Consider the following 25,781-nt stretch of genomic DNA (forward strand, 5'->3'; position numbering starts at 1 on the left):
GACTCTACTTGTCACTTCAGCTAGTTTGGAGGCAGGAACTTTCATGCACTTCAAAGCCACTGCCTAGAAGCTTCTCCCACCCCCCCAGAACCAGGGCACCCTTGTATAAAAGGAGAACTTCAGACACCACCTCTTCAGTACACTTCTGGTCCTATGGATACTCTGTGAGGAAGAAGGACTGATGTGCTCCTACAAGGACTGCCACTCAGCTGGGCTGCTACCCTGAAGGAGCCTCTGCCTTGCTTCTGTGCTGACCTGCTCCCTACTGCCCTCTTGTTGGGGCAGGAAGAACTGTACCTGCAACACATCTTGAACCCAGGACCCCAGAGTGACTCGAAGAGCTTGTCTGATTGGCTCCTGATCTGAGCCCTGCGACATAACAGGCTCTCCAACAGATCCTGGACCAGTCTTCAGCGAGTTATTGACTCCCAAGAGGGGCCTCTAGGGTACTGGACCCTTTGCGTGGCTCTTGAGCTCTTAAATACAAGATGTGTGTGTTCTTCGTAACTGTGAAGAGGCCCGTTCGCAGTGGAACCGTCATGCTCACACCGAAAATCAACGCAGCCCACCGCCAACCTCTTTGCACAGCAGCATTGACCACTCGCAAGGGACTGCCAGCATGAAGCACTTGCCCACCTGTCCATGACACCCAGCCTGCTCCTCATGCCATGCTGATCACTACCCGCAACATTCTCCTTCCTCCTCGCAACCCCCTACAATGCGAACGGGATTCTTAGCACAAAACTTGAGCTTTCACTTTTCTTCTCTTGTTCGTCTAGTGTTGGGCCCTTCTCCCACTGGCTTTCTACTGGGTTTCTGTCATCCTCTAGTTGCAAGACTTAAAACTTATTACTGAGGGTAACTGAGTATTCACAATTTCTGTACATGTTTGAGGAGGTGGTGTTACATCACTAGTGTTGGTTTGATGGTTCCTTCCATGCTCTCTTCAGCTTTAGCCTGTCCATGACAAGGTGATGGTCTGATGCCACATCCGCTCCTCTCATCACTCACACATCCTGCAGGGACTTTCAAAACTTCTTTGCAATGCAGATTTGGTCAATCTGATTCTCTGTTGAATGGTCTGATGACACCCACGCTGCCTTGTGTATTCTTGTGAATACCCTATCACCAGAATGTTCAGGTCACAGAGATCTGCAAGCCTGTCACCATTCTCAATCATGTAGCCAAGGCCATGGTTGCCCATGACTACTTTGTACTGCAGTGTTGTTGCTTCCAATCTTGGCACTGAGGTCCCCCATCAGTATGGTGATATCGCTCTTAAGGCATTTCTAAAGGATGGACGGGAGTCTGTTGTAAAGCTGTTCTTTTTCCTCTACTTTGGTGTCATTTTTAGGTGCATAGGACTGGATAACATTTGTTTTGACCCTTTTTAGGTCTCGCCTTGCTATCGCGTAAGCGATCGCAAAGCGAGACTATTGAAAGCGGGTTTGAAAAGTGCTCCCTGCAATCCGCTTTTTGGGAGCACTTCAAAGGGTCCGCTCCCCCGCCTGGAATGCGCTCCCCCGCCCCCAAGCGCGCGCGCGCCACGCTCCGCCGGGCTTGTCTTGTTTTCTTTACCTTCACCTTCACCTTTCTCTTTCGTTTCTCATTACATTGTTCTCCCCGCCACATTCCCTACTCTACCTCCATCCCACCTTCTCCCTGCACTCTCCTCCTATCTTTCTTTGGTCTTTACCGTGCAACCTCTCTCTCTAACTTCCTTCTGTGACTTTGTTATTTCCTCTCTTCCGTTTCCCCTGTCCCGTCCCGCCTCTTTCTCGCGCGGCAGTGTCCCCGTACCTGAAGTCCCTCTCCATGGTGGCTGCCAACAAGCTGCTGCACCTCCTCGAGGCCTTCTCCACCAGCTGGTTCCTCTTCTCCGCCGTGCAGAACCACCACCTGGTCTTCTTCCTGCTGGAGGTCTTTAACAACATCATCCAGTATCAGTTTGATGGTAGGTGGGCCCTGGCTGCCTGTTGTTTTATCTTCTTCGGCTCCTGCCCATTACTCAGGCTTGGCTTTTGGTTCTAACACGTGCTGTCCATGTTTGCTTTCCTGCCCCGCGGTCGTGCGATCAGGCTTTTGATGCCCGCCATTGGCTTTAGCGTGTTTTTTTTTTTTTTAAAGTCACGCGATTGGGCAAAGGCGGGCGAATGTCCCGTCTTTGCAATGCCCATTTCCGACAGTGGCCAGCATGCGCAGCAGCGCGCGTTCGCCTCGCTCCCTCCCCCCGATCCTCTGTGGTGCGCACGCACCACTACTTTGGATTCCCGGCCCTGCTCCTCTATGGTGCACGCGCACCACTGTTTTTATTGAGATTACTTTTTTTGTGAGCAATTTTAGGATATCAGTTAAAATGTAAAGAAACCTATTTACATGCGTCCGCGTACGCAAACATTTTAGTGAAACCCCCCTTGCTTATTAATGTGTGGCCCACGACGTCGCCCACTTCAAGCCTCAACTGTCCCATCCCAACCTAACCAACTATCTAAGAACCAGTCCAGGCCACCGGCGGCTCCTCCACACCCCTCCGGCTCCTTTCACCTGCTGAGGGCGTTTATTCAATCTCTGCAGCTCGCAGCCGCCTGCCTACAGCTCGCGATAATTTAATTAAGGGGAAAAATAAAATACACGCTGACGGGATTAATAATAACAAAATACCCAGCAGACTGTTTCCTTTATCCGTGGCCTTGACGCAGCGCCCACCAGTATACAGTCGGCGCATTGATAAGATGTGGTAATCTCTGCTTAAGCACACAAAATTAAACTCCCCAGTAAAATATATGCGTCTGTTCACAGCGGCTCGATGCCTGATTCTTGCCGGTTTCTCTCTTTTCTCCCCTTCTATGCTGCTCGTCTGATATACATCTCCCCGGCACAAACATCAGCAAATATGTTTTTTTCTGTGGAGTGGCCCTTTTAAGGCAGCTCTGGATAGCGGTACTCTGTAATGGCAAAAATAAGGCCGGTGCAGCACGCCTGCCGTGCCCGGTCCCTCAATTATGACGTTGTCTTGTGGTTGTGTTAGCCCGGCGGCAGTCAAGCTTTGGCAGCCACACAGCATGGCTGGCAGGGGTCAGGGGACAAGAACATGTCTGAATGTTGCCCCTTCATACATGGAAGGCACACAGAGATGGGAGCGTTTCAGGTAATTACAAAGTAAGGGACGATTACTGCATCACTGTGACAGCATCAGTACTGTGACACACTTTGGGGACATGAGACAAACCAATGTCATTCAATCTAACTGCGGAATTTCATACTGGGACAAATAACAAAGACGACCCAAGTAACTTCAATGCCTAAATACAGTGTATGTTGTCTGTCTCTTTGTTTCCATGGTTCTTGACATTTACCCTAAACGCTCACCACACTCTTATTTTTCTCTTTATTTTGTGCTCTGCTCCATGTTCTGACTCTATTCTCTCCACGCCTATCACTGTTTTCTCTCCCTTCATGCATGCTTGGTCCAATATTAAGTCTAATTGGCTCTCTGTGCATCTGCTTGCATTCTCTGCCTCTTGGGTGACCTACGGGCATGGAGGCGAATTCTGGGCAGACAGCATAAAAATCCTGGGCAACGGGTCAAAATTCAGGACAACAATTCAGGACAAAAGGTCAATTTTTAGACACATCTGAGGTCTCGTATTTACAAGAGTTTGAGCTATTGACATTTTAAAAAATACGATGCCTTTTATTAATGTGTTTTGAAAACCTGCAAGCGGTGCGTAAGCACACCCTTTGTACTTCTAGTCATTGCTTATGAGAAGCAAGGCTGGCAGTAACTGTGCCTCTTTTACTGCCAGCCTTGCTTCTCGGAAACAAGGACTACAAGCCCAAAGTGCGCGTTTACGCACCACTTGCAGATTTTCAAAACATAAATAAAAATCATTGTTATTTACAATGCTAATAGCTCAAACTCTTGTAAATGCGAGACCTATGCATTGCAAATGCTTGTTTTCTCTGTGCTGAAGGTCGCGCCGATGATTCTGTGATCGTAGGCTTCTCATCCAACAAAACTGTTGGCTGCTGGTTTTAGCATCAGTGCCACTCCTTGAGTATGCGGGGCATTCTCTCTTCTCATGTCCAGAATACAGCAGCATTCCTCCTGATGCCAATCAGGTAAAGGTTGTACTTTTTCATCTCCACTTAACCTGTCTTGCTTGTTGCGTGCATGATCCTCACGTTTTATGTCCCGATGTTGATGGTCTTGATCGAAAACACATGGATTGGCTTTGTGGCTTCCAGTGATCTCTGGCTGTCACCACAAGGAAATATAGACAACAAAATGGTACTATCGGATAATGCAAAACAAAGGATAAACAGTTTAAATCAACATATCCTAATTCTATATATGTAATATTAAATATAATTATTTAGAGAAGGAAGAGTGCACACACTTACTCTCACACACAGAAATATAATTAGATGCAAAAAAATTCAAATTGTATTGAAGGTCAATAGTATATATACATTAATTGCATTCATTTGATTGTTGCTCCCTTTTGTGCAAAACAATGCTCAGAAGTACTCCTGCATACATGGTAGAGAACAGAAAAAGCATAAACAGTTCACCTAATGGCCAGCAATGGTCACAAAACATTACAAAAGAAGCCTGTCTGCTAAGATATCCAGTGACTTAGCTTGTATCCATAACATAAAGGCAATTATTGATTGAGTCAATATTTGCCTCTTCGCGGATAGTAGAAAACAACAATCCAGGCTGAGGTGATTGTGGCAGTTTCAAACCTAAATTACAGGGGTAGAAGAAGGGGGAGCAGCCTTAAGGTGGGAGGATGCATATTATTAAAACCAAATTAAAAAAGTGTGTGTGAAAGTATACCCTGAGCTCTTTCCTAAAGCATGAAGCCTTACCTTGAGTACTCCACAATATTGTCAAAGGTATGACTTCTAATTCAAGATGTCAACGAAGGCTCACCGGCTCTGCATCTGTTAAGATAGTTCCTACCAGTCGCTAAAAGAAGAATATGAAGCCACCCTTACTTAGAGGGTCCTGCATCAGGGAAAGAAAATGCTAAAGGTGCTCCTGACATTTATATACAAATTTGCCTTAAGTGTCTGCAGGTGAGGGAGATGCGGCTTGAAGAAAATAAATCAAAATGAAAGGGCTGCAAAAGGAAGCACCAGCTATATCACAATATGTACTAAGTATAGGTAGTGCAAGAAAGGCAAAGTAAGGCCAAGTCCAGCACCATCAGATAGCCGCGTATGGTGCATTATGCTTTTAGGTGCTATATGGCAGTTTTTTCTTTAAAAATGTATAACTCTGGTTCTACTGATTGGATTTTTGTTGTTTTGGTCTTGTTTTTTTTAATTAAACTTTGCCCTATTATTCTAATCTGGTTTGGGATTTTATTCTGTGGTCTTTGCACTGTTTTTGTATTTTAAATGTTGCACACATACGTTAAACATTACCTCCAAGTTAAGCCTTACTGCTCTGTACCAACCTACCAAAGGTTTAACAGAGGTTAATTTGGGGTTTGCTTCTGCCTTACTCTGACTAGGATTGTGGTTGCTGCTTGACCAGGGCTCACACCACACTCAACCAGTAACCTAATTCGTAATAGTCCTGATCCTGTGTTATTGATAGAAAATGAAGAACAAATATTGAAGATAATAGAAAAAATGTATTGGTGTATGTTCTGGAAGAACTGGAAATTTGAACGGATTCATATTCATAATCTTTTTTAAGGAAGATGCATAGCCATGCATTCACAAGGCTAGGCATGTACCTTCAGCTACAAGAAAATAAGTCATTGCAGAATGGATCTAGAGCATAGAGGGATTATAGAATAAGTTGAATCATCTGATTGGGTGGTAACTTTGGTAATTGTATGTAAAGCTACTGTTCAAGTAAGATAGTGTATTGATCTAAGAGATGTAAATAAAAGCTTTATTGTGGACTGATTTCTGTTGCCACAGATTAATGAACTACTGTTTCTCACTAAGGGAATTAATTGGTTTTCCACAATAGACCTTACAGCGGTGTGCCATCAGTTTCCATTTCATTTTGGATCTAAGAATCTATCTTTAGCTGCTGCAATATTTCAGGGACTCATATATCCCTTGTTCAAATACATAAAAAACACTGATTTTTTACAAGATGACATTTTGGTAATGGGAATCAATTAAATGGACCATAATGAAAAGTTGAAAGAAGTCCTAGAAATACTGGAAGTGAAAAGTTTAGCAGCAGAACTGACTTAATGCAACTTGGCGACAATAAGTGTTACAACTTTGAGTCACAAAGTCAGCTCCAAGGGACTCGCACCAGACACAGAATTGGTAGAAGCTGTCAAGTTGGGGCTCTATGAGCCATGCTGGGTCTAGAGGAATTCTTTTATAAATTTGTGAATATGTTTTCAATAAATGTATACCAAATCAGACTATTTTTAAAGAGCGGTTCTAAATTTGATTGGTTGTAGGAGTATCAAACAGCATTTTAGGACATCAAGGAGGACATACGTAGGGTCCCACCATTGAAAGGTTTTAATTCTAAATATAAGATTATTGTAACACTGGATACCATTGGGATGGAATTAGGAGCTGCATTATCACAGATAAATAACATGTGAAGGAGATTGTAATTGCTATTGGGTCTCATGTGTTAACTCCTACAAAAGAGAAATATTCTGTAATTGAGAAACTCATGGGTGTGTGTAGCCTTTAAATCATTGTCAACAATTTGTGTGTGGGCGGGGTCTCCCATATAATTACATTGTGACCACAAATATCTCACAAAGGTTCTGCCCATACAAGGATTTCCCATATGTCCATAAGACGGTTAGATTATAACTATGAGGTGCAGTACTTGCCGAGAGTGAAGAATAAGATTGCTGATTTTGTTTTTTAAGTTGTATGATTTTGCCTGCCAAGGAAATTCTGGATAGGGAATGGTATAAGTGTTTTGTTGCAGACGGTGATCAGGGTGTTAGGGGAGGATGAGAATGGAAATAGGAATTAGTGAAGGACAAAGTACTACAGGAAAAGTGATAGATTTTGTTCATAAAACAAGTAATGGCTGAGGAAAACAAAATGTATTGAAGGTTGAACGCATTTTGGGAAGTAATAGATGAATTGTCAGAAGAAAATGATTTATTAATGAGAGGAGAGCATTTGGTTCCTCCAGTGTCTTTGCAAAGTAAGGTGATCAATATCTGCCAAGAAGAGCATCTAGTTTTTATCAAGTTCGAATACAAATATAAGGAATTGTGTTGGTGGCCAGGAATAAACAAGGAGCTGCAAAGAATTGTTTGTGATTGCATGGAATGCAATAATTCTGATGAATCACAAGTCATGGTTAGACTACCTTTACATCCTATAAAAAGAGTAAACATGAAATAATAGAGATTGGGCATTGATGTGATGAGTCCTAGCCAGGATGAAGATGGGAATGTTAAGCATATTATAGTGATGGTGGATCATTTTTGTCGAAATGGGCAGAGGTGAGGTTGTACACACACAGGATGCGAATGTGAAAATTGTAGATGTCGTGGTCCTAAGGGAGGGGTTGTTAAAAACCATTGAAAGTGATAATGGTGGCCAGCTCTACTAGTGCAGAAATAGGAATGATAGTGTGAAACACTTTAACAAACTAATTAAAGGGATTATTGAGCAGGCAAGAAGGAACAAGCCAGATTGGGAGAAGGAAGTTAAAAGTTTGACTTTATAGAATAACAGTATGTGAGACTACAGGACAGAGTCTATTTACCTTGATGGGAAGTAGGACACCTCTTGCCAAAGGTAATCTAGGCTGGATGTCTAAGGCAAGAGTTGCTGAGTGGTCATCAGCAGAGATGAGGGAAAACAAAAATCTTAAACATGTAACAAAGAAGAAGGTAGTTGATGAAAGTCATGGGGTGAAGTAAGTGGAACTCAGGTGGGGACAAGGTCAGGTCAAAGAAGGGATGTATAATGAAGGATGAAACTAAACTTTCTTCCCCTTTTGTGGTGAGGAAGCTTTTATGTAATGCTGCCTTGTTGAGTGATGGTAAGATATGGCATTCCAGTTGCTTATCAAAGTAAAGAGGCATGGAAGAAGGGGAGCTGTTGTACATCATGAGGAATTGTTAGCAGACAATGTGGTAGTGATGGTTTGCAAATCGCACCTCTTATTAAAATATGTTGTTTTGGGTAACGTGTAATGAGCAGAAATCATGTGGTTGAGGCTTTCCAGTTATCATGCATCCTACTACCAAAAGGTACAAACAACAATGAGCCAGAGGAGTCCACTGTATAAATCAATCACAAATGAAGATACCACAGCACACAAAATAGAAGTCTAAAGAGTTAAAGTCTATAAAGTAAGGTTAGTATGTAGAAAGTCCAGTAATATGAATTTGAGATGTGGGGAACCCGAAATTGGGGATCCTTTATACATCTCATAGTGTTTTTGCCATTCAATTTAAAACCATTAGCCATGAAAAAGTCATTTATATTGACAAAACACATGTTGGCTGTTGTTATAAAGATGTATGCACTGTAGATTACTGAATTCCCCATGTCTCAATAAATCCATAATACTGGACTTTCTACCTACGAACCCTACTGTATGGACTCGGACTTCTATTTTGAGTGCTGTGGTATCTTCATTTGTGATCATGAGTAAATATGACTGTTTGGATGATAGAATTCTGTTTGAAGTTCAGGATAATGAAGAAATAGAAGGGATGCATCACGTTAAGAACAGAAGGTGCATGCTAATAAAAAAACTGCATGATTTGGAAAGGTTGAGATTAAACATAGAATATTTGAGGATTACATGTGTAATTGAATATCATTTTGTGTCATTCACCGGTAGTTTTCATACACTGCCACATCTTAACTACTGTGTAGTTAATTATTGATAATTCTAGTATATTGAGATCTATTCTTTTTTATTGTTATTATTAAAGGGGAAGTATGGAATATATAGTCATAGGCATGTGCCCAGAATGGTAGCTTGTGTGTTTTGCTATCAATGCTCCATATAGAATGCTGTGATGGAATACAAGTGGAACAGTTGGAATGGAGATGAATGACGACTGTCTCTTGATCATCAGGTCTGAGATATGCATTAAACATATGGAGAAAAAGAAGTGAGTTGGAGCTTATTTAACATATACTTGTCAGTATCTGTATAGCATCCATTTACTAAATAATTTTTCAGATCTTACTAAACCATGGGTCCGATTCTTCTGGACATCTAGAAGTCTCACTGTCCCTAACACCATAATTTGTGACCCTTCTGGAACTGGGATTTAAGGCATCTTTAGATTAATGACTTCTACTGGTACCTCTTGTGGTGTGCTGGCTTCCAGTGCCCTATTTTGGCATGTCTGCTGATACAATGGATTTTGTGCTTGTTGCAGGTTACCAGGGTCCAGACATTTTGGTACACAACTATGTAAAGTATTCAAACATAGTTGAGTAGCATCAGTTGACCAGTTGCTATGAAGGCATTTTGTGGAATGTCTCATATTGTGAGCTACCAGGGTCCAAACATTTTCTTACAAAACTATGCAAATTATTCAAACATAGCCGAGTAACACCCATTGACCAATTCCTCTGAAGGCACTTTGTGGAAAGGCGCAGAAGGGAACACTTCTATGTTGAGAGAACATCTTTCTCTAAAAAGGATTGTAATGTTAGAGATTTATTATGTATTGAAAAATGAGGTTGTGTCGCTGAGTTCCCGTTAAAATATTTGACAGAGACACAGTTGTGTAAGGAAAATTTATGATTACAACTAGTTTTCTGGTCCACTGGTGAGGGATTTGAATTGTTAGTTATCACTCTGTTGTCGTAGTAAAATTCATCTGAAATGTCGAATACAAGAACATCTTCAGTTTTGTGCCAATAAGCAGAATATCCAAGCTCTAGCATCAATATATTCTGCAACCAATTATCTAACATGGTTTGAGCGCTCATCTGTTCAGATGTATTCATATGATCTGTTAATAGATTGAACTCATTTTATGAAAAATAGATTTAATCAACCCTTTTATCTATGGTGGGAGCTTAGAAATTACTATACTGGAAAATGTTGATCTGTTGATTATGTGGAGCTACTATTGAAACAGTTTGCCACTTAATATTTGATGGAACTAAATTAAGAAATTAACCTGTTTCACATGCATGGAAGGAGTTTACATTTCATAATCATAAGATGGAAGTGTAATGTAAGTAAAGCCCTTGTGAGTTTTAATTGCATTAGATTTTACCACTGTGTTATGCAGTTGGACAGAAAAATGAGAAATATAGCTAGCTAGTTCAATATGAAGCTTTACATAGCTGTAAATGGGTTTAAAAGTATGCTACTGCTACAGGCAGTATAACACCATAAGAAAAATTAAGGCAACTAGTGCTGATTGATTGTATGCATTGTGACAGTTTATGTAATCTGAATTGTATAATTGCCTGTTTTAATATTTGGTAATACTTATATGGTTTGCATAAACCTTGAAGGTTAGTGATTGTTCCTCAGTTGTTGAAAAGAGAAAAAACTGATTGAGTAATTTTCTTATGCTGTTTCTTTGATTTTAGTAAGGCACATACACTACACTTCCAGGCTGAGACCATATGGCAGTTTTTTTGCAGGAGGCGTTTTCTTTAAACTTTTGGGCATAATGTGTTCTAGACTCTCGAATAGGTTTAAAACTCAGGGCGTAGACACTTCTGCATACCTGTCCACTTCCCATGCATGTGATATCTATCTATGATGTTTCTACTTTTATTTCCTTGATATCCTTGTCTTCCTCCTGTGATTCCCCTTTTCTCACTTTTCAGCTCCCTCAATTCTCCATTGAAGCCTGTCTCGCTTGTAGAAGAAAGGACAGTTAGGAGCCGCATAGGGGCGGCCTGGTCAATGGCTGACGATAACAGGTGACCAAGTTCTATTCCTGTTCAGTGTGCCTCAAATAGACAAACATTTCCCTTCGGGGTTTCTTTAAAATAATGTCTTATTTGTCTTTTATAATGCATTTAGCCCACCACCCTGCATTTAACATATGCTGGCATCACCAGATCTCATGTGAATGATACTTTTTAGTTTATAGCATACATACACTGGGTAAAGGTTAAGCAGATGTACTACATTGGAATGCCTTTTTATTAAACTGCGATTGATTTTGTGCAATTTGAAAGCTATTTAGGCTTTTTGCTGTCATTAACCCTATGTCAAGGTTTGAAGACCTAAAGAACTCCAACCACACTTATCATATTGCCACACTGTGGGTTCATTTAGTTTGGGGAAAGTCTCTATCAGCTATGACCTGTTTTTCAGCACTAAATACGATATTTAAAGCAGCAGGACCTTTAGATTTTTTATTTTTCCTGATAATCTTCGTTTACGTCTCTTTTATGATATTTTAAATTCTCTTCTGTATTTTGAAAATGCAACACTATTCTATAAAAATAAGTCTTTTCACTTTAGAGACATCGAGTAACATGCTTCTATCAGTCAATTCTTCTGATGATTTATGAACATTTATAGACATCAGTTAGAATACAAAACACTGTTTTTTGCAAAGGACCTTGGGTTGTATGTAGATCATTTCTGGTGGGCTCACTAAGTCTGAACATTTAGACTCCTCACAAATATAGCGGCTCCTACAGAAAAGGAGGAGAATGTCATGTGGGCCATCACTGAAAAACCAACTATTGCAGAACTAAAAGGGAAATATTTGAAAGATGCATTAGAGGCTTGCCCCGTGCCAAAGGCTCTCAATTAAATGTCAGGGCCAGGGACGTAAGGAAATGTGAAGATACAAAAGGTATGCTGTTCCTAATATCGAAACAAGGGAAAACTGGTTTTATGTGGTCATGAAGTGTAGGAGGATGAGGATTCCTCCTCTTGGAATAAAAGGCCCTCACACACAGGTCGGTGCTGCAATACCTGACGGGCTCCCTATCAGGGGCTCTTTGGCGGAGATCTTTTATTCCAAATGCCGTTTGGTGCCGTGTGGGTGAGGGGTTTAGTGTGGAGGTGTATAACCTGAAAGAAATTTTAAAACAGGTAAGGAAGTACCAGCAAAGACTATTTAAATCAATGGGTCTACCACCCTGATTAAAAGAAACAAAGGCGGGGAGGAGCCTAGCGCGCAACCAAGATGGCCGCGTAGGTGCGAGGCTCCCGAGGACCTCCGCAACCTCCTACGATTATCCTGAAATTATCCTGTCCTGGATGAGGGGACTATGTTGGTGAACCCGAGCTGAGGTGGCACCCGTTTTCCGCTTCCGAATCGGACCTCGGACACCGGAGTGAGCACCGATTGAGGTTTGCGGCCTTCCCCTTGCCAGACCCCGGATTTGCGCTGTGGGGTGATCCAGTGACAAAGTGAACAACAGCGGCAGGCAGGGCCTGGCGACTCGCGTACCCCGCACTTTCGCTTTCGCTTTCGCGCCACCTTGTCGTTTCTGCGAGGTTGGGTCGCGGAGCCCTTGGTGTTGGTGTGGTGTGGCCTTGCTGGGAGATTCTGCCTGCCTGCCGGCTGTGATCCACCCCACTGCTCTGAGGGGGCCCCCCCGGAGCTCGTGGCCCTGCTTTCCTGCCCTACACGACGTGGCTGGTGCGACTGGGAGACTGGTGGCCATGGCCACGAAACAAGATGGAGACCGGGCAAAGACCAAATCGACCCGGCGTGGCGCCGTCCATCAGGCCAACAGTATGGACCGCTATACCCTCCAGAAGGGATCTCCCGATGGACCGCGCAAGTCCCCTGAGAGCCCTCCTGATGCCCCAGACCTGCCCGCAGATCTAACTCTGCGAGATGTCATGGGCGCCATTGCCGAGATGAAGGCCTCGGTGGGCCAGCGGTTTGATACACTGGCGCAGAAGATTGACTCGGTCCTTGTGGATGTTGGCCTGGTGAGGGCCGATCTTTCCAAAACCAACGACCGAGTAGATTCTTTGGCCCACACCGCATCGGGCCTAACGACAGATGTGGCAGCCTTGCAAACAGAGGTGCGCCGGCTTAGTCAGGCGAGTGCGCTGATGGATCGACGCCTGGAGGGCTCCGAGAGTCGGGCACGGAGGAACAACGTCCGCATTATTGGGGTGCCCGAGGGACGCGAGGAGGCGGCGGCGGATCTCTTTGTGGAGGACCTGATTGCTACCCATCTCCAGCCACGGGGGCTGAGCAAATTCTTCGCTGTGGAAAGGGCCCACAGGGTTCCCGGGGGAAGGCCGAAGGTCGGAGCCCCTTCCGAGACCTCTCATCGCCCGGATTTTCAATTTTCGGGATAGAGACGCTATCCTGCAAGCCTCCAGACTGCATGGACCGGTCAAGCTCGACAATATGGAGGTTAATTTTTATCCTGATTTCACCCCAGCGGTCCAGAAGCAAAGACTGAGCTTTCTAGGCGTCAAACGCCGTCTTCGGGACCTAAACCTCAAATACGCCATGCTTTTCCCGGCCAAGCTGCGTGTGGAGGTGGATGGTTGCACTCACTTCTTTGATCGTCCTGAAGCGGCCGGGGACTGGCTGGATACTCTGCCCGGGGATCGTGATCGGGGGGGCGGGGGGGGGCGGCGGGGGGAGACGGCACGCTGGATCGGGACTGAGGATCTAATATTGGGCCTCACTCTGGACGAAAATGTTGCCACTTTTGATTCTGCGTCAGTTTTTGTAAGTTCCCCTCCTATGGAGGTTGTGTTGGGTCTATTGGGGGTTCTCCCTCCTCCTCTAGGGGGTTTAGTTAGTCTAACTATATATGGGGCGACAGGCACACTGCACGTTGGGGGGCTGTTTGGGCTCATGCAGGGGTGCAGGGAGGGGGGAGTTCTGTTGGGGTGGGTGGGTGGGGATGGGGTGTTGTTCGTTTTTATCACAAGGCAACCGTATTTTTGTGTTAGTTCTAAAGTGCTCTCCGGGGGACGAATGATGGCTTCTGTACATGATGGGGGGTAGGGAACTAACTTTGTTGTCTTGGAATGTGAATGGACTGGGGGACAGGATCAAACGGGGTGTGGTCCTGCAGTTTTTGAAGCGCATCTCGCCTGATGTGGTCTTTCTGCAGGAGACACACCTTATTGGCAACTCCTTCTGCGCCATGAATCGGCGTGGCTATCGCCTAGTGGCTCACTCGGGCTTCACGTCCGGCTCAAGGGGTGTGGGCATCATGGTGAAGAACTCGCTCCCGTTGGAGCTTGATGAGGTGCTCCACGATGACAGGGGACGTTACACGGTCTTGGTGGGAAGATTGGAGGGCAAAGTGATTGTCTTTGTGTCAGTATACATCCCACCGGGGCTGCAGTCGACCATCTTTGCGGACCTTGGGCGCCTTCTCCTTGGCCTTCCGGGGGGGCTTTTAGTTGTGGGGGGGGATTTTAATGCGGTGGTATCTGGGACTGTGGATCGTCACCCCCCTAGGGACCTCCCCCGGGCACAGGCGTGGCTACCCGGCCTCTTGGATACATTTGGATTAGTGGACTGCTGGCGTTTAAAACACCCCACGCAGCTGCAGTACACTTTCCACTCGGGAGCCCATGGTAGTCTCTCACGACTAGACTATGTCCTTGTCCCGGCGGCTTATGTTGGGAGGGTGGGAGAGGTGCGCCATTTGCCACGGGGTATTTCGGACCACTCCCCGCTCCTACTGCACTTTGATGTCTTTCCGAGGGGTGAGGGTAGGGTGGTCCCAATCAATCCTTGGTACCTGCGCGACCCCATCATTCGCGCTGAATTGATTAAATCCCTTCAGAGATATTTTGATGAGAATGTGGGGTCTGTGCCTTCGGCTGTACCGCTATGGGAGGCCTTCAAGACAGTACTCCGAGGGGAGGCCCTATCCCTTATTTCCCACGCACGGAGGCGCGAGCGGGAGGAGGTGACCCGGATGGAGGCTGAAATAGCCGAGTTGGAGGGTAATTTAGAAGGTGGGGTGACGGATGCCGCATTGCATGTCCTCCAACTCAAGCAAGCGGCCTATAGGGCCCTCGTCACGGAGGCGGCCAGGGGCCTCAGTAGAGAGCAACAGGGGCGACTGTATGATGTGGGTGATAAGGCTGGTAAACTTATAGCGTGGTTGGACAAAAAAGAGAGAGCGAATCGTGTGGTCCCGCTGATTGAGAAAACGGATGGTGTGTGTGTAACTGAGCCAGAAGAAATTGTCTCCTGCTTCGCAGATTATTTCCGTGGGGTGTATTCCCCGGTGTCTCCCTGCTCGGAAGAGGATTCCCGTGCCCTGCTCAGTGATATCGCGCTGCCGTCCCTTTCCGGGGATGACAGGGTGTCGTTGTACGCCGCTCCCACCTCCGACGAGATCGCCCTCGCCATACGCTCGGTCGCTTCCGGCAAGGCCATGGGTCCGAATGGTCTCCCTATCGAGTTGTACAAGTTGCGACCGGATACGCTGGCACCCCACCTCCGGGCTATGTTCCTGGCGGCACACTCGGTGGGCTCCCTCCCACTGGACCAGCGTCTGGCTACAATCGTGGTCATCCACAAGGAAGGGAGACCTCGGGACCGGGTTACATCCTATCGGCCCATTTCGCTACTGAACGCGGAGCCCAAGATTCTCGCCAAGGTACTGGCCAATCGGCTGGTCGGTGTGGTGGGCGATTTGGTTCATCAGGACCAATCGGGCTTTATTCCCCATCGCAACACAGCCCTTAATCTGCGGCGTTTGCACGGTGTGCTCGCACGTGCCCCGTTCATACGGGAGCCGGCCATTTTGGCGTCCTTAGACGCCACCATGGCGTTTGACACGCTTGAGTGGCCATATATCTGGGCGATGCTTGCGAAGTTTGGATTCGGCCCAGGGTTCATCAGTTGGGTCAAATTGCTGTATTCGGGCCCATTGGCGCAGGTGGTGGTGAACGGAAGAGTGTCAGCTCCGTTCGAGCTGGGACGGGGCACGCGGCAGGGCTGCCCCTTATCGCCGCTCCTCTTTGCACTTGCCTTGGAGCCCCTGGCGGAGTGGCTGCGGTGGGAGCCTTCCATCCGTGGTCTCCGCTGGACCCCCGAGTATGAGGACCGCGTATCCCTATACGCTGATGACATCCTCTTGTACCTAGCTTCCCCACGTAAATCACTCATAGTACTGGTTGATGTTTTGCATTCATTCGGTCGTAACTCCGGTCTGGTCATCAACTGGGCTAAATCGTGTGTGTATGTTCTCTCCGGGGAGGCTCCTATCCTCCGGCGGGGCTGTCCGATCCAGGTCGCCCCGCAGGGATTTAGGTACCTGGGTGTCTTCATCACTCTGGACCCGGAGGCTCGGTATGATCGGAACTTGCTTCCCCCCCTCCAGCGTCTGAAAGAGGATGTCGCGCGCTGGCGGCGTTTGCCGCTTTCGCCGCTCGGCCGGGCGGCATTGTTTAAAATGATGTCGCTGCCGCGTTTCCTGTACGCGTTGCAGAACACTATGGACCTCGTCCCGGCGCGCTACTTCCGCGAAGTGGAGAGTTTGCAGCGCCGTCTGTTCTGGGACGGGAGGCCACGTATTGCCCTGGCTAAGCTGATGCTCCCATGGTATGATGGGGGGATAGCCCTCCCGGATATTAAACGGTATTATTGGGCCTCCCAGCTAGCTGCGATTAATCAGGGCCTATATGGGCCAGCCTTAAACCCGGCGTTTGAAATGGATAGGATGCTACTTCCAGGTGGTGACCATTATCGAGCACTCTATTCTAGCGCGCCCGACGCTCGCCTAACGGGGCCCACGCGTGTCATGGTGCGAGTGTGGCACGCGGCCAATGCAGCTATGGGGTGGAAGGACCGTCTGACCCGGGCGTCACCACTATATGCGTCTGAGCGGTTGGGCTCCTTGTGGACCTCAAAGGGCTTTGAGCAGTGGGACTTAATAGGCATTAGCAGAGTGGGGGATCTCTGGACGAGGGGAGGATTTAAAACGTTTGAAATGCTGCAGACGGAATTTCAGTTGCAGGGCAGCGAATACTTTCGGTATTTGCAGGTCCGACATGCGCTGGGCTCCGTCTTTCCGGACGTTGCCTCCATCCCGGAGTGTTCCCCCCTGGAGGATAGAGTGCTGGACGGACACGTCCCTGACAGCACGATCTCACTGATCTACAAAAAACTGATCAACGACCGCTCAGACTTGTCGATTGCCCTTCGTGAGGCTTGGGTAGCCGATGGGCTGGAGCTGGACGACGAGGACTGGATCTCCGCGGTGGCCTCCCCGAAAGAGGTGGCCATACCGGCTCGCCTTCGCTTCGTCCAGCTCAAGATACTCCACAGGGTCTACATGACTGGGCCAAAGCTCCTGCGTATGGGCTACGCTGAGGACGGTTTGTGTAAGCGCGGGTGTGGTGCGCTGGGGACTTTTCTGCATATCTTGTGGGAGTGCCCGGAGGTGGCGGGGTTCTGGCGTGGTGTGCATGAGGTGCTGCGAGTGGTCACGCATGTGGCGCTGTTGCCCGAAGCGAGGAGATGCCTGTTGAATGTGTGGGAGCCTACCGATTACTCGGTGCTGCAGACGTGGTGGGCGACTCTGGGGTATATGGTTGCCAAGCGTGATATTGCCCGGCTGTGGGGATCCCAGAGGCCCCCGACTGTCTCGGCCTGGAAGGAACATATGGATTGGTGCATGTTTCGGGAAAAGGTGGTGTATGTGGCGAGAGGTAAGCCTGCGACATGGGTGAAAGTGTGGGGCCCCTGGAACGCCTACCGCGGGGGAATCTGTGCTCCACCGTTATTGCCCGATCCGTCGCCGGCCCCGTCCCCTTAGTCAACTCATCCCCCCGGTACCTGGGCATTGGGTGTACCCAGCCCTAGTTCTGATCTCTGCCCCCTCGTGAGATTCCTATGGATGGCTAGGATCCCCCCTCCAGGGGAGCACGTGCTGCTATTTCCAATTGAGGATTGCCTTGTGGGTTTTTTTGTAGTTGTTGTTCTTTAAGTTTAAAATGGAACCGTATAGTGGGGTCAGGACAGTGTGGCTCGCAACGATGTTACCTCCTGTGCATGCTCGGCCGCAGCACCATGTGTTTTATAAATGTATATCGTATGCTCCTTTCACTGCTAGCGGCCGGCCGGAAGGTTGTAGGCCCATATTTGTATATTTTTGAGTCTTGTAATAAACGGTTTCAAAAAAAAAAAAAAAAAAAAAAGAAACAAAGGCGCATGTCTGAGATTACGTCTCCGGTAGGGCGCTCTATTGTGTGGTCAACATGTTTCTCGCCTGGTAGTTAAACAATCTGGTGGCAATTCGTGAGGGCATAATAAAATTAAATCTATCTACACATGTGTGGTTGTATGGTGTGATCTACCCTTTTACACCAACCTAACACATGCTATGTGTAGTACCTGATAGCATATGACAAACCCTAGTTGGGTTTCTCTATCTACTTTATCAATACTCAGCATGTATCTCACAAGGAATTTCCTTGTGTGTCTTTGTAAAGTCCGCAAAAAAGGCCGGCCGACCTACCCTCTTCTGCCGGTATCAGGACTGATTATTGTTAGGGCATGTATACTGAACCTGTCTAAAAAGCCCTCAGTCCCTCCTTTGTGATTGGACGTAAAGAAATGTGCTCATGGTGTCTCGGACCAATATGCAACTTTGAATCTTATAGACCACAGAATTTGTCTATTATTCCACAAGAACACTTGAAGTATTATAAGTGGATCAGAGTTAACAGCCTGTTTCCGCATGACTAAAGGAGACTTTCTAAATTTCATATCATGCTCAAAGACCAGAAAAACTTTTTAGTTCCAAGGCAGCATGCTATTTCAATGCTTTCTAAGAACCAATTGAGTTAAATCCATTGAATTAAATGATTAAGTGTCTAATTGTTCCAAACTACCACCCCTGTTACATCTAACTTGGACTGCTGTTTGATTCCTGCATGCTGTAGTAACAAAAGCTACAATGTTAACTCTAGTTAGAAACACATCTGTTATCCTCTCACATGGGACAGCTTTATCTAAAGAAGAACAGTGTGTGTCACAGAGCGACAAATACATATTGTGCTCCAGGTTGATCTGGACTGTTCCCATTGGGTACAGGGTCAAGACTGATTTGCATATGGCTGGGTCCAAACTGGAATGGCATGGTGAGCAAAAAAACGATGGATTTAGGCCCAGATCTCTGTACTGGGGTGAATGTATGACATTGTTCTGCATTCTGTCCATCAATAGTTATTTTTGCAATTGTCACCCCGAGTAGGACGGGTATGCTCAGACGTGAGTCCTGTGCTCTCCATGCCACTGGAATCAAGCTATCCTGGCTGAAGAGCAGTGAAACCCCGAAACCGGTCCTAGGATGCTTGTTTCCAGTCCAGGGAGGACCTGGCCTGGCAGTTCGGGCTGGACTGTTCCCATTGGGTACAGGGTCAAGACTTATTTTTATATGGCTGGGTCCAAACAGGAATGGCATGGTGAGCAAAAAAACGATGGCTTTATGCCCAGATCTCTGTACTGGGGTGAATGTATGACATTGCTCTGCATTCTGTCCATCAATAGTTCTTTTTGCACTAGTTTGATCCAAGTCAGTATGCATTCTGAGGTTCTAGCATGAGGTCCGTACAGAGAAGAAAAGTTAGAGAGTCTGCTGTTATTTGTGAAAGAAGTCTCATAAAAGCAGAAATCTTTTGATTGCTCAGATTTCTTTTCTCCTTGTAAGTCTCATTACTCTTACATTTAGGGAATACCTGTTTCTCGAGCTGGGCTGCAGACCTCAGAGCATTGCGGACATCTTGGCTGCGAGTCAGGCCACTCCTCCAGATGAGGCTTGCTTACCACACTCGTGTGTGAGACAAAAGAAGAGGAGATAGGGAATGCACATTTATTTCAAAGTGAAAAATATGTAATTTTTGTTTGTGAAAGAGAGAATGACTTGACACCAGTTATTTGCAGTTTGGCTGACATGTTTTAGTCACCTGCCAGGTGTGTCTATCATATAAATGTCTGTTCCTGTTTGAATATATGCATTTTTGAAAATGTAATCACATAAAAATAGGGGAACAGTCCAGCACAAATCCACACCTTCATAAAAGAGTCACGGATAGGGTAGATGGTGGGCAGAGGTGGGAAACGGAACACACTGGAAGATTTTTTTGAATTTGAGCTTCACTTTTCCTCATTCCTCATTTCAACCAGAGTCACTCCAGCACCTTAAATGGAAGAGGAGTATTTGTCTCAGGTCTACAAAGGAACTAGATTTGTGACAGATATTAGAGTAACTAAATAATATGCAGTAGCGAATTTCTTTAAATATCTAAACCAGGACACAGTTATCTACCTTATTGATTCCTGTGGCACACCAACATCTTGTGATGTGCTTTTGTAATCTCTGCTGTCCACTATATTTGGTAAGGGACTCCATTTCTACTCTTAATTGAAAGCTGTACAACATTTCCTCTGCTTGTAGTATAATGTATTCTCTATGTTTTCATACAAGAACGCCTTTATAATAATTGATACTAATATTTTTATTTCTAACATTATTTCAAGGTTGGTGAAGAATTTAAGTAGAAGAAAAGAAGGATGGATTCCAAGCAAAAATCTACAAATCATTCTTGGTGACGCAGGTTTTCGGAATGCCAAAGTTTCAGGTATACTACAAACAAATGTTAAACGTTTGCATTCTACTAATACAGCAACTAAATGAGTTCCAGGTAGATAGTCCTGTTTTGCATGTGTTCTTATTACTGCAAGTATGAAACCCGACGAACATACTTAAGAATGAAATGTATGTCCATCTATTGGTTCCACAGAAAAGAAATGAGCCACATTGTTGATTAGATTACAGATATTTCTTGAGTTCATTAAATGTCAGGTAAAAGTTCCATGTGTTTCAATCACCAGCCTGGTTTTTCTATGTGCATTAAATGCCTATCCAGCAGCCACAAAGAAAGCCTTCAATCATTTCCAGTATACCCCAGTTTTGGAAATGCGTGTGCACCTTCTTGGTTGGGACTCCTCCTATTGCAGTGATGCTGTACCCTGAAGGATGGTTAGAGCACTGCTCAAAAGTAAAACTTTGGGGACCTCATTTTTTCCATCACTTGATTACTCAGTGCAACAGACTCCGTTAGACTTGGCCATTAAATGAAACTTATGTTGATATTCGTTGATGTTGTGTGAGCCTTCATTGTATCCAGGATGAGTGTAGACCTGGATGAATTAGGGTTTATCACCTATTGCTAGTGCGTATGTGCTTGTCTGAGGGAGGGCAGTTTTTGCCAGATTCTATCTCTGATAAAGATGTCAATCCTAGAAAAAATCTTTAGCAAGAGCGCTTTGCAAATGCTTTAGTCTGAGCCTAGAAATACCCTTCCAGGCCATGATAAAACTGTTCTCCTCCAGAACAGTGGCAGGCCTGGTTCTCTTAGAAAGAAGATAACAGGCCAAAAGATAAAGTCAGCCAGATGCCAAAAAATACCTTCGCAGAAGAAAGTACACACAATTTTAGTTTTAAATCTGTTTATTAGGAAACAAAGTTATATGTCCGAACCAGATTTACTTCCAAAGCAGCTTAAATACTTACATCAGCAGGCTCAACTAATGCACAATTCGCAGACCTCCATCCTCAGATGAGGTTGGAGAGTCACATGTTTGATGGGCCAGAAGCCCCTACCAGTGTGTGGGAGGGTGTGTCTTTTTGATGATGTAACATAAAATTATATTTTCTTCCTCGGATTACATTGTAGGGCATGTTGTAATCTAGAATTTATCATTGATGCCATCATAGGAAATCGCACCACTTGACGTTTGAAAAACGTATTTTCTTAAGATTATTTCATTGTGGGCAAATACATTACAGATTACTAAAACACTTTGAAGGATATAGTAGTAATTTTTGGGAGAGTACTGATCTGAGTTATAATCATTCACATCTCACACTTTATGCACAAACCAGGTATTTCTCTGCATCTATCATATATTGATTACGATAAGGACATATTTCTCCAAAGCATTTTGATTTGTTTTGTATTAAATTGTATAAAATAATTATGGATACAAATTCACATCAAATGTCTAGTGTATACTCCACCTGTTAGTGGTAAAGTGCTTATGCTCATAGTAAAAATCAATATTTGCCTTCAAACAATATTTTAAAACGCATTGAGAAAAAGGAAATAGTTTTGTAGAAAGGCACTAGGCCACTCCATCAAAAGCTTAATGGTAGAGCTCCAGTGGCTATCATATTTGATTAATGGCCCGAGTACAAGTTTTGCAGCTGCTCCTGCACCGCCAAACCCGTGGTCGGGCCGCTTGCCATATTGAGTTTCCTCGTGTCTGGTAGGCTGTTTTTTGCGTTCAAATGGCAGTGCCTCTGAAATTGGGCACCGCAATGGGAATGACAAAAACAGTTCCTGCACGACATGGACTATGAAGTCCATGCCATGCAGGAACTGGGGCGCATGCACACAAGTTGGCACATGTTGTTTTCCCTTGAATGCATCCCCATGCAAATGGGCAACAGAGGGACCTTTTGGGCCCCCTTTGTTTCAGGACCGCCAGCCTTTTCATGGAGGAAAGATCTCTGGTCCTGAAACTCGTAATAAGCTTGGCTGTGCCTCAGCACCACCAGCAAATTACGCAGGACCTGACCATCGCACCATTACCAGGGAACAGCGGTGGTGGAATTCAGGGCCGACCATCCAACTTATAACGGGGTGGTCGGGCCACCGGTTTGCCGGTGGCTGGACTGCCACCGTGCGTTACTCATATTCATGCCTCAAGTGTATCTGGATACTCACTAATTAGACGTACTTGCTTTATCCGTGGTTACAGTGGGATTAAAAAAATATAAGTTGGAAGGTGTAATTCTGAGTTGTTCTTTGTTTTCGCAATCAATTTGTTTAAAAAAAAAAAGTTTGTTAAGAATGAATATCACGCATAAATTAACCAAAAACATGTTGTGACAAACAGGGTAAAAGAAGATACAACACCAAAGCAGTGATGTTAAATTAGATAACCTAAAAAATACTTCTAATTAATAACGCAATAAACACAGAATACAAAATGGGTCAGGATTAGACTTGTTTGGAATGCAAATTATATTCCTGAAAAAAAATGTTTAATTCCACAGGCCTGTATCAAAAGTAGATCAAACAATTAACCACAACGTTAAGCAATCCGTTTTGATCATCAGTGTTTCAGTTCACCATCTATATGTAGAAATATTAAATCAGTTGCACATATGGGTCATACCTTTGAAGACATACTTTTATCATACCTCAGAAATTTGAATGTGAATATAAATTTTATTCTAATCAGACACTTATATAAAGGGATTTTAATTAGAAACCCAAAACAATAGCTAAAATGTCATACCCTACACTAACAAGTAATTGTAAATTAAAGGAAACTCACTGGAAGGTCAGTAATAAAATCTACATCCATCCAAATTTTTGTAAGGGCTACTAGTCAGACACAGTCAACTCAACCGTGGTCAATACTTGTTAGCAGTACTGGCAAATTAGCAGCTGCCAAGGAGTAGGATTAACACAATTACAATATTACCAGTCAACAGAATATTGTATTGGCATCACATTCATTCATCCTAGATTTGTTGTGCAAACTCACTTGAAAAGATGGCTGGTATGACATTTACAAATCCATTTTATGCATGGTAATCATGCACTCCATTAAATGTGAGTTCCAAGCAGACTTGGCATGTGCACATCTATGCAAGCCAGGATGCGGAGATTTATATACAGCATGGATGCCCCAAAGTAGCCCACTGGAAATACTAGATGCACTATAAGACTCAGAGTTGCAAAAGTCTTTCACAGCATATAGTAGGCGCCGACTCCACCACCTATAATGTTAGCTAAGTTGCAATTCGGTGCTGTGACAAAATCCATTTGTCATTGTGGGTCCCCTTGTGTTTTTTATTTGGTGATCTGATTTTCGTTTTGGTGCTCTGATTTTCTTTTTACCCCTGCATTGACAGATGGTTTTTAAATAGGCCCTACTTGAATGCTCTGATAGAACTTCAGGCAGTTGGTGTACCTGTTACCAGGTCAGACCTTCGCTGTCTCAATGTAAGATCCCAAGGCTACCACAGAGAACTGCCAAAATATTAGGCAGCAGTGCGTAACCCAACCCACATAGCTGGACACACACATTATCTTATGTTCACAAATTTGTGTGAATCTTCGAACATGATGCTACTGTTGCACCTCCCAAACCAAATATATTACCTTATTCCTATGGCCCAATTCTGAAATATAAGTACACAGTAGGTTCAATACAATTAGCTGTACTGCTAGATCTTGCAAATGTAACCTAAAGTGCCTTCAAAACATTACCAGCCATCCTCCATCAAAAGCCCTGACATATTGCTTGACAACCTGTAGCACAATATATTTCCTGCTCTTGACATCTTAGCACCAGCCAAATCTAGGAAATCTGCAAAAATAAATTGCTGGAGAAACTGTTAATCTGAAACGTGTCAACCGCAACCTGGAAAGCCAATTGAACAAGCCGCAGATTGAAGATTGCAAAAGTCACAGTGGAGGTTACTGCAGGCAGATATTAAGAAAGCCAAAAAGTCTTACTTTGCTAATTGCAATGATGAGGCATGCAATCAATGAAAGGAAATCATTCTTTATCAGAAATTGGCTTATTCAAACATCTTAAAATGTAAGCCTTGCAAATCTGAACAATATTTTAAAGATCCACCTGAGGTATTTAAGACCAAAGCTGCCATAATCCACAACTATCACAAACACAGTGGAGCAACCTCTCTACTCCACAACAATTCCACCAGCTTTTTAGTATTTTTTATCTCATCCAGAGCATGTAGTAATGGGCCTGGCACTCAAGATAAAAATGTTCAATTCTACTATGTACCCTTACTCTGCCGCATACAACTTTTGCCTCTGTCTTGTGATGGATATAACAAATGTGATTAATGCCCTCACCACTTCCCATTTCTGTCTCTTTGAAATGCACTACCATCACCAGGCCCGGGCAAAATTTCATTTTATTCATCCACAGTAAGCAGTTACAAAACATCATCAAGTTGCACCAAATTCCTCACCTACCAGCAGCAGGTTGGAAAATGGGAAGAATGCAGGATTAATGCCCTGAAAATCAAGGATTCCTCAGTCTGGAATGAAAAGATTGAGAAATTATTGTGCTGAGAGCACCGCCATCAGCCAGTGCCATCAGCCAGTCATTGTAGTTAACATAATGATAATTACATTAAGTTAATTACGTTGGCCGGAAACTGTAGAGAGGCACGGCACATAGAATATCCTTGCTGGTAAAGTTACTTTGAAGTGCACTGTCAGAGGACGGGCAATATATATACTGTAAATGTTATTACATTAAGATAAACACATTGCCTTGTACCTCACAATGCTTCAAAAAGCAACAGGGCTTCCTACACGGAAATCAAACTGGAATTTTGCCGGTTTTATTCTGACAACAGAGTAAGTAGTTCAATCCCAACTCCTCTCTGTGTGTAATAAAACTGGAATAAATTTGTATATTTCCCTGGTGGCTCAGGAATTTTGCCTTCCTCTAAACATCAACCCATAATTAAAAGATACATTTTCTAACCTAATGAGATTGATGAGAGAGGCATTAAGGCACTTTTGAGACTGTGTTGAACTACACCACATTCTCTATGATCATTATCCTGAATTCATGTCTGTGAGCGGTATCAAAGCTCATTTAACCTTTACAGTAGGGGACCTTCTCACCATGGATGAAGACAGACGAACAGGTCTAATAGTCTTTGAACTTTACACTGCCTCTGACACTACTGTCTATCCAAAACTGGGCATGCTTATTTTGAGCTGCTTCTGCCCTGCAGTGGATCCAATAATTTTTCACCAACCACAGTCAAAAAGCCAA

General features: G+C 44.6%; 1 protein-coding gene across 3 annotated transcripts in view; it reads left to right on the forward strand.

The window, feature by feature from the left end:
- MCF2 (MCF.2 cell line derived transforming sequence) overlaps positions 1-25,781 on the forward strand; it is an 830,978-nt gene that overhangs the window by 791,404 nt on the left and 13,793 nt on the right. For 2 of the 3 annotated variants that reach the window (XM_085607960.1, XM_085607962.1), the window contains 2 exons: positions 10,789-10,884; positions 20,418-20,518. In XM_085607960.1, coding sequence (XP_085464086.1) covers positions 10,789-10,884; positions 20,418-20,518 — 197 coding nt within the window. The remainder of the gene's footprint in view (positions 1-10,788; positions 10,885-20,417; positions 20,519-25,781) is intronic. The other variant, XM_085607961.1, reaches the window with a different exon arrangement.

The sequence above is a fragment of the Triturus cristatus genome, chromosome 5_2 (genome assembly GCF_964204655.1).
Source record: "Triturus cristatus chromosome 5_2, aTriCri1.1, whole genome shotgun sequence".
NCBI lineage: Eukaryota > Metazoa > Chordata > Amphibia > Caudata > Salamandridae > Triturus > Triturus cristatus.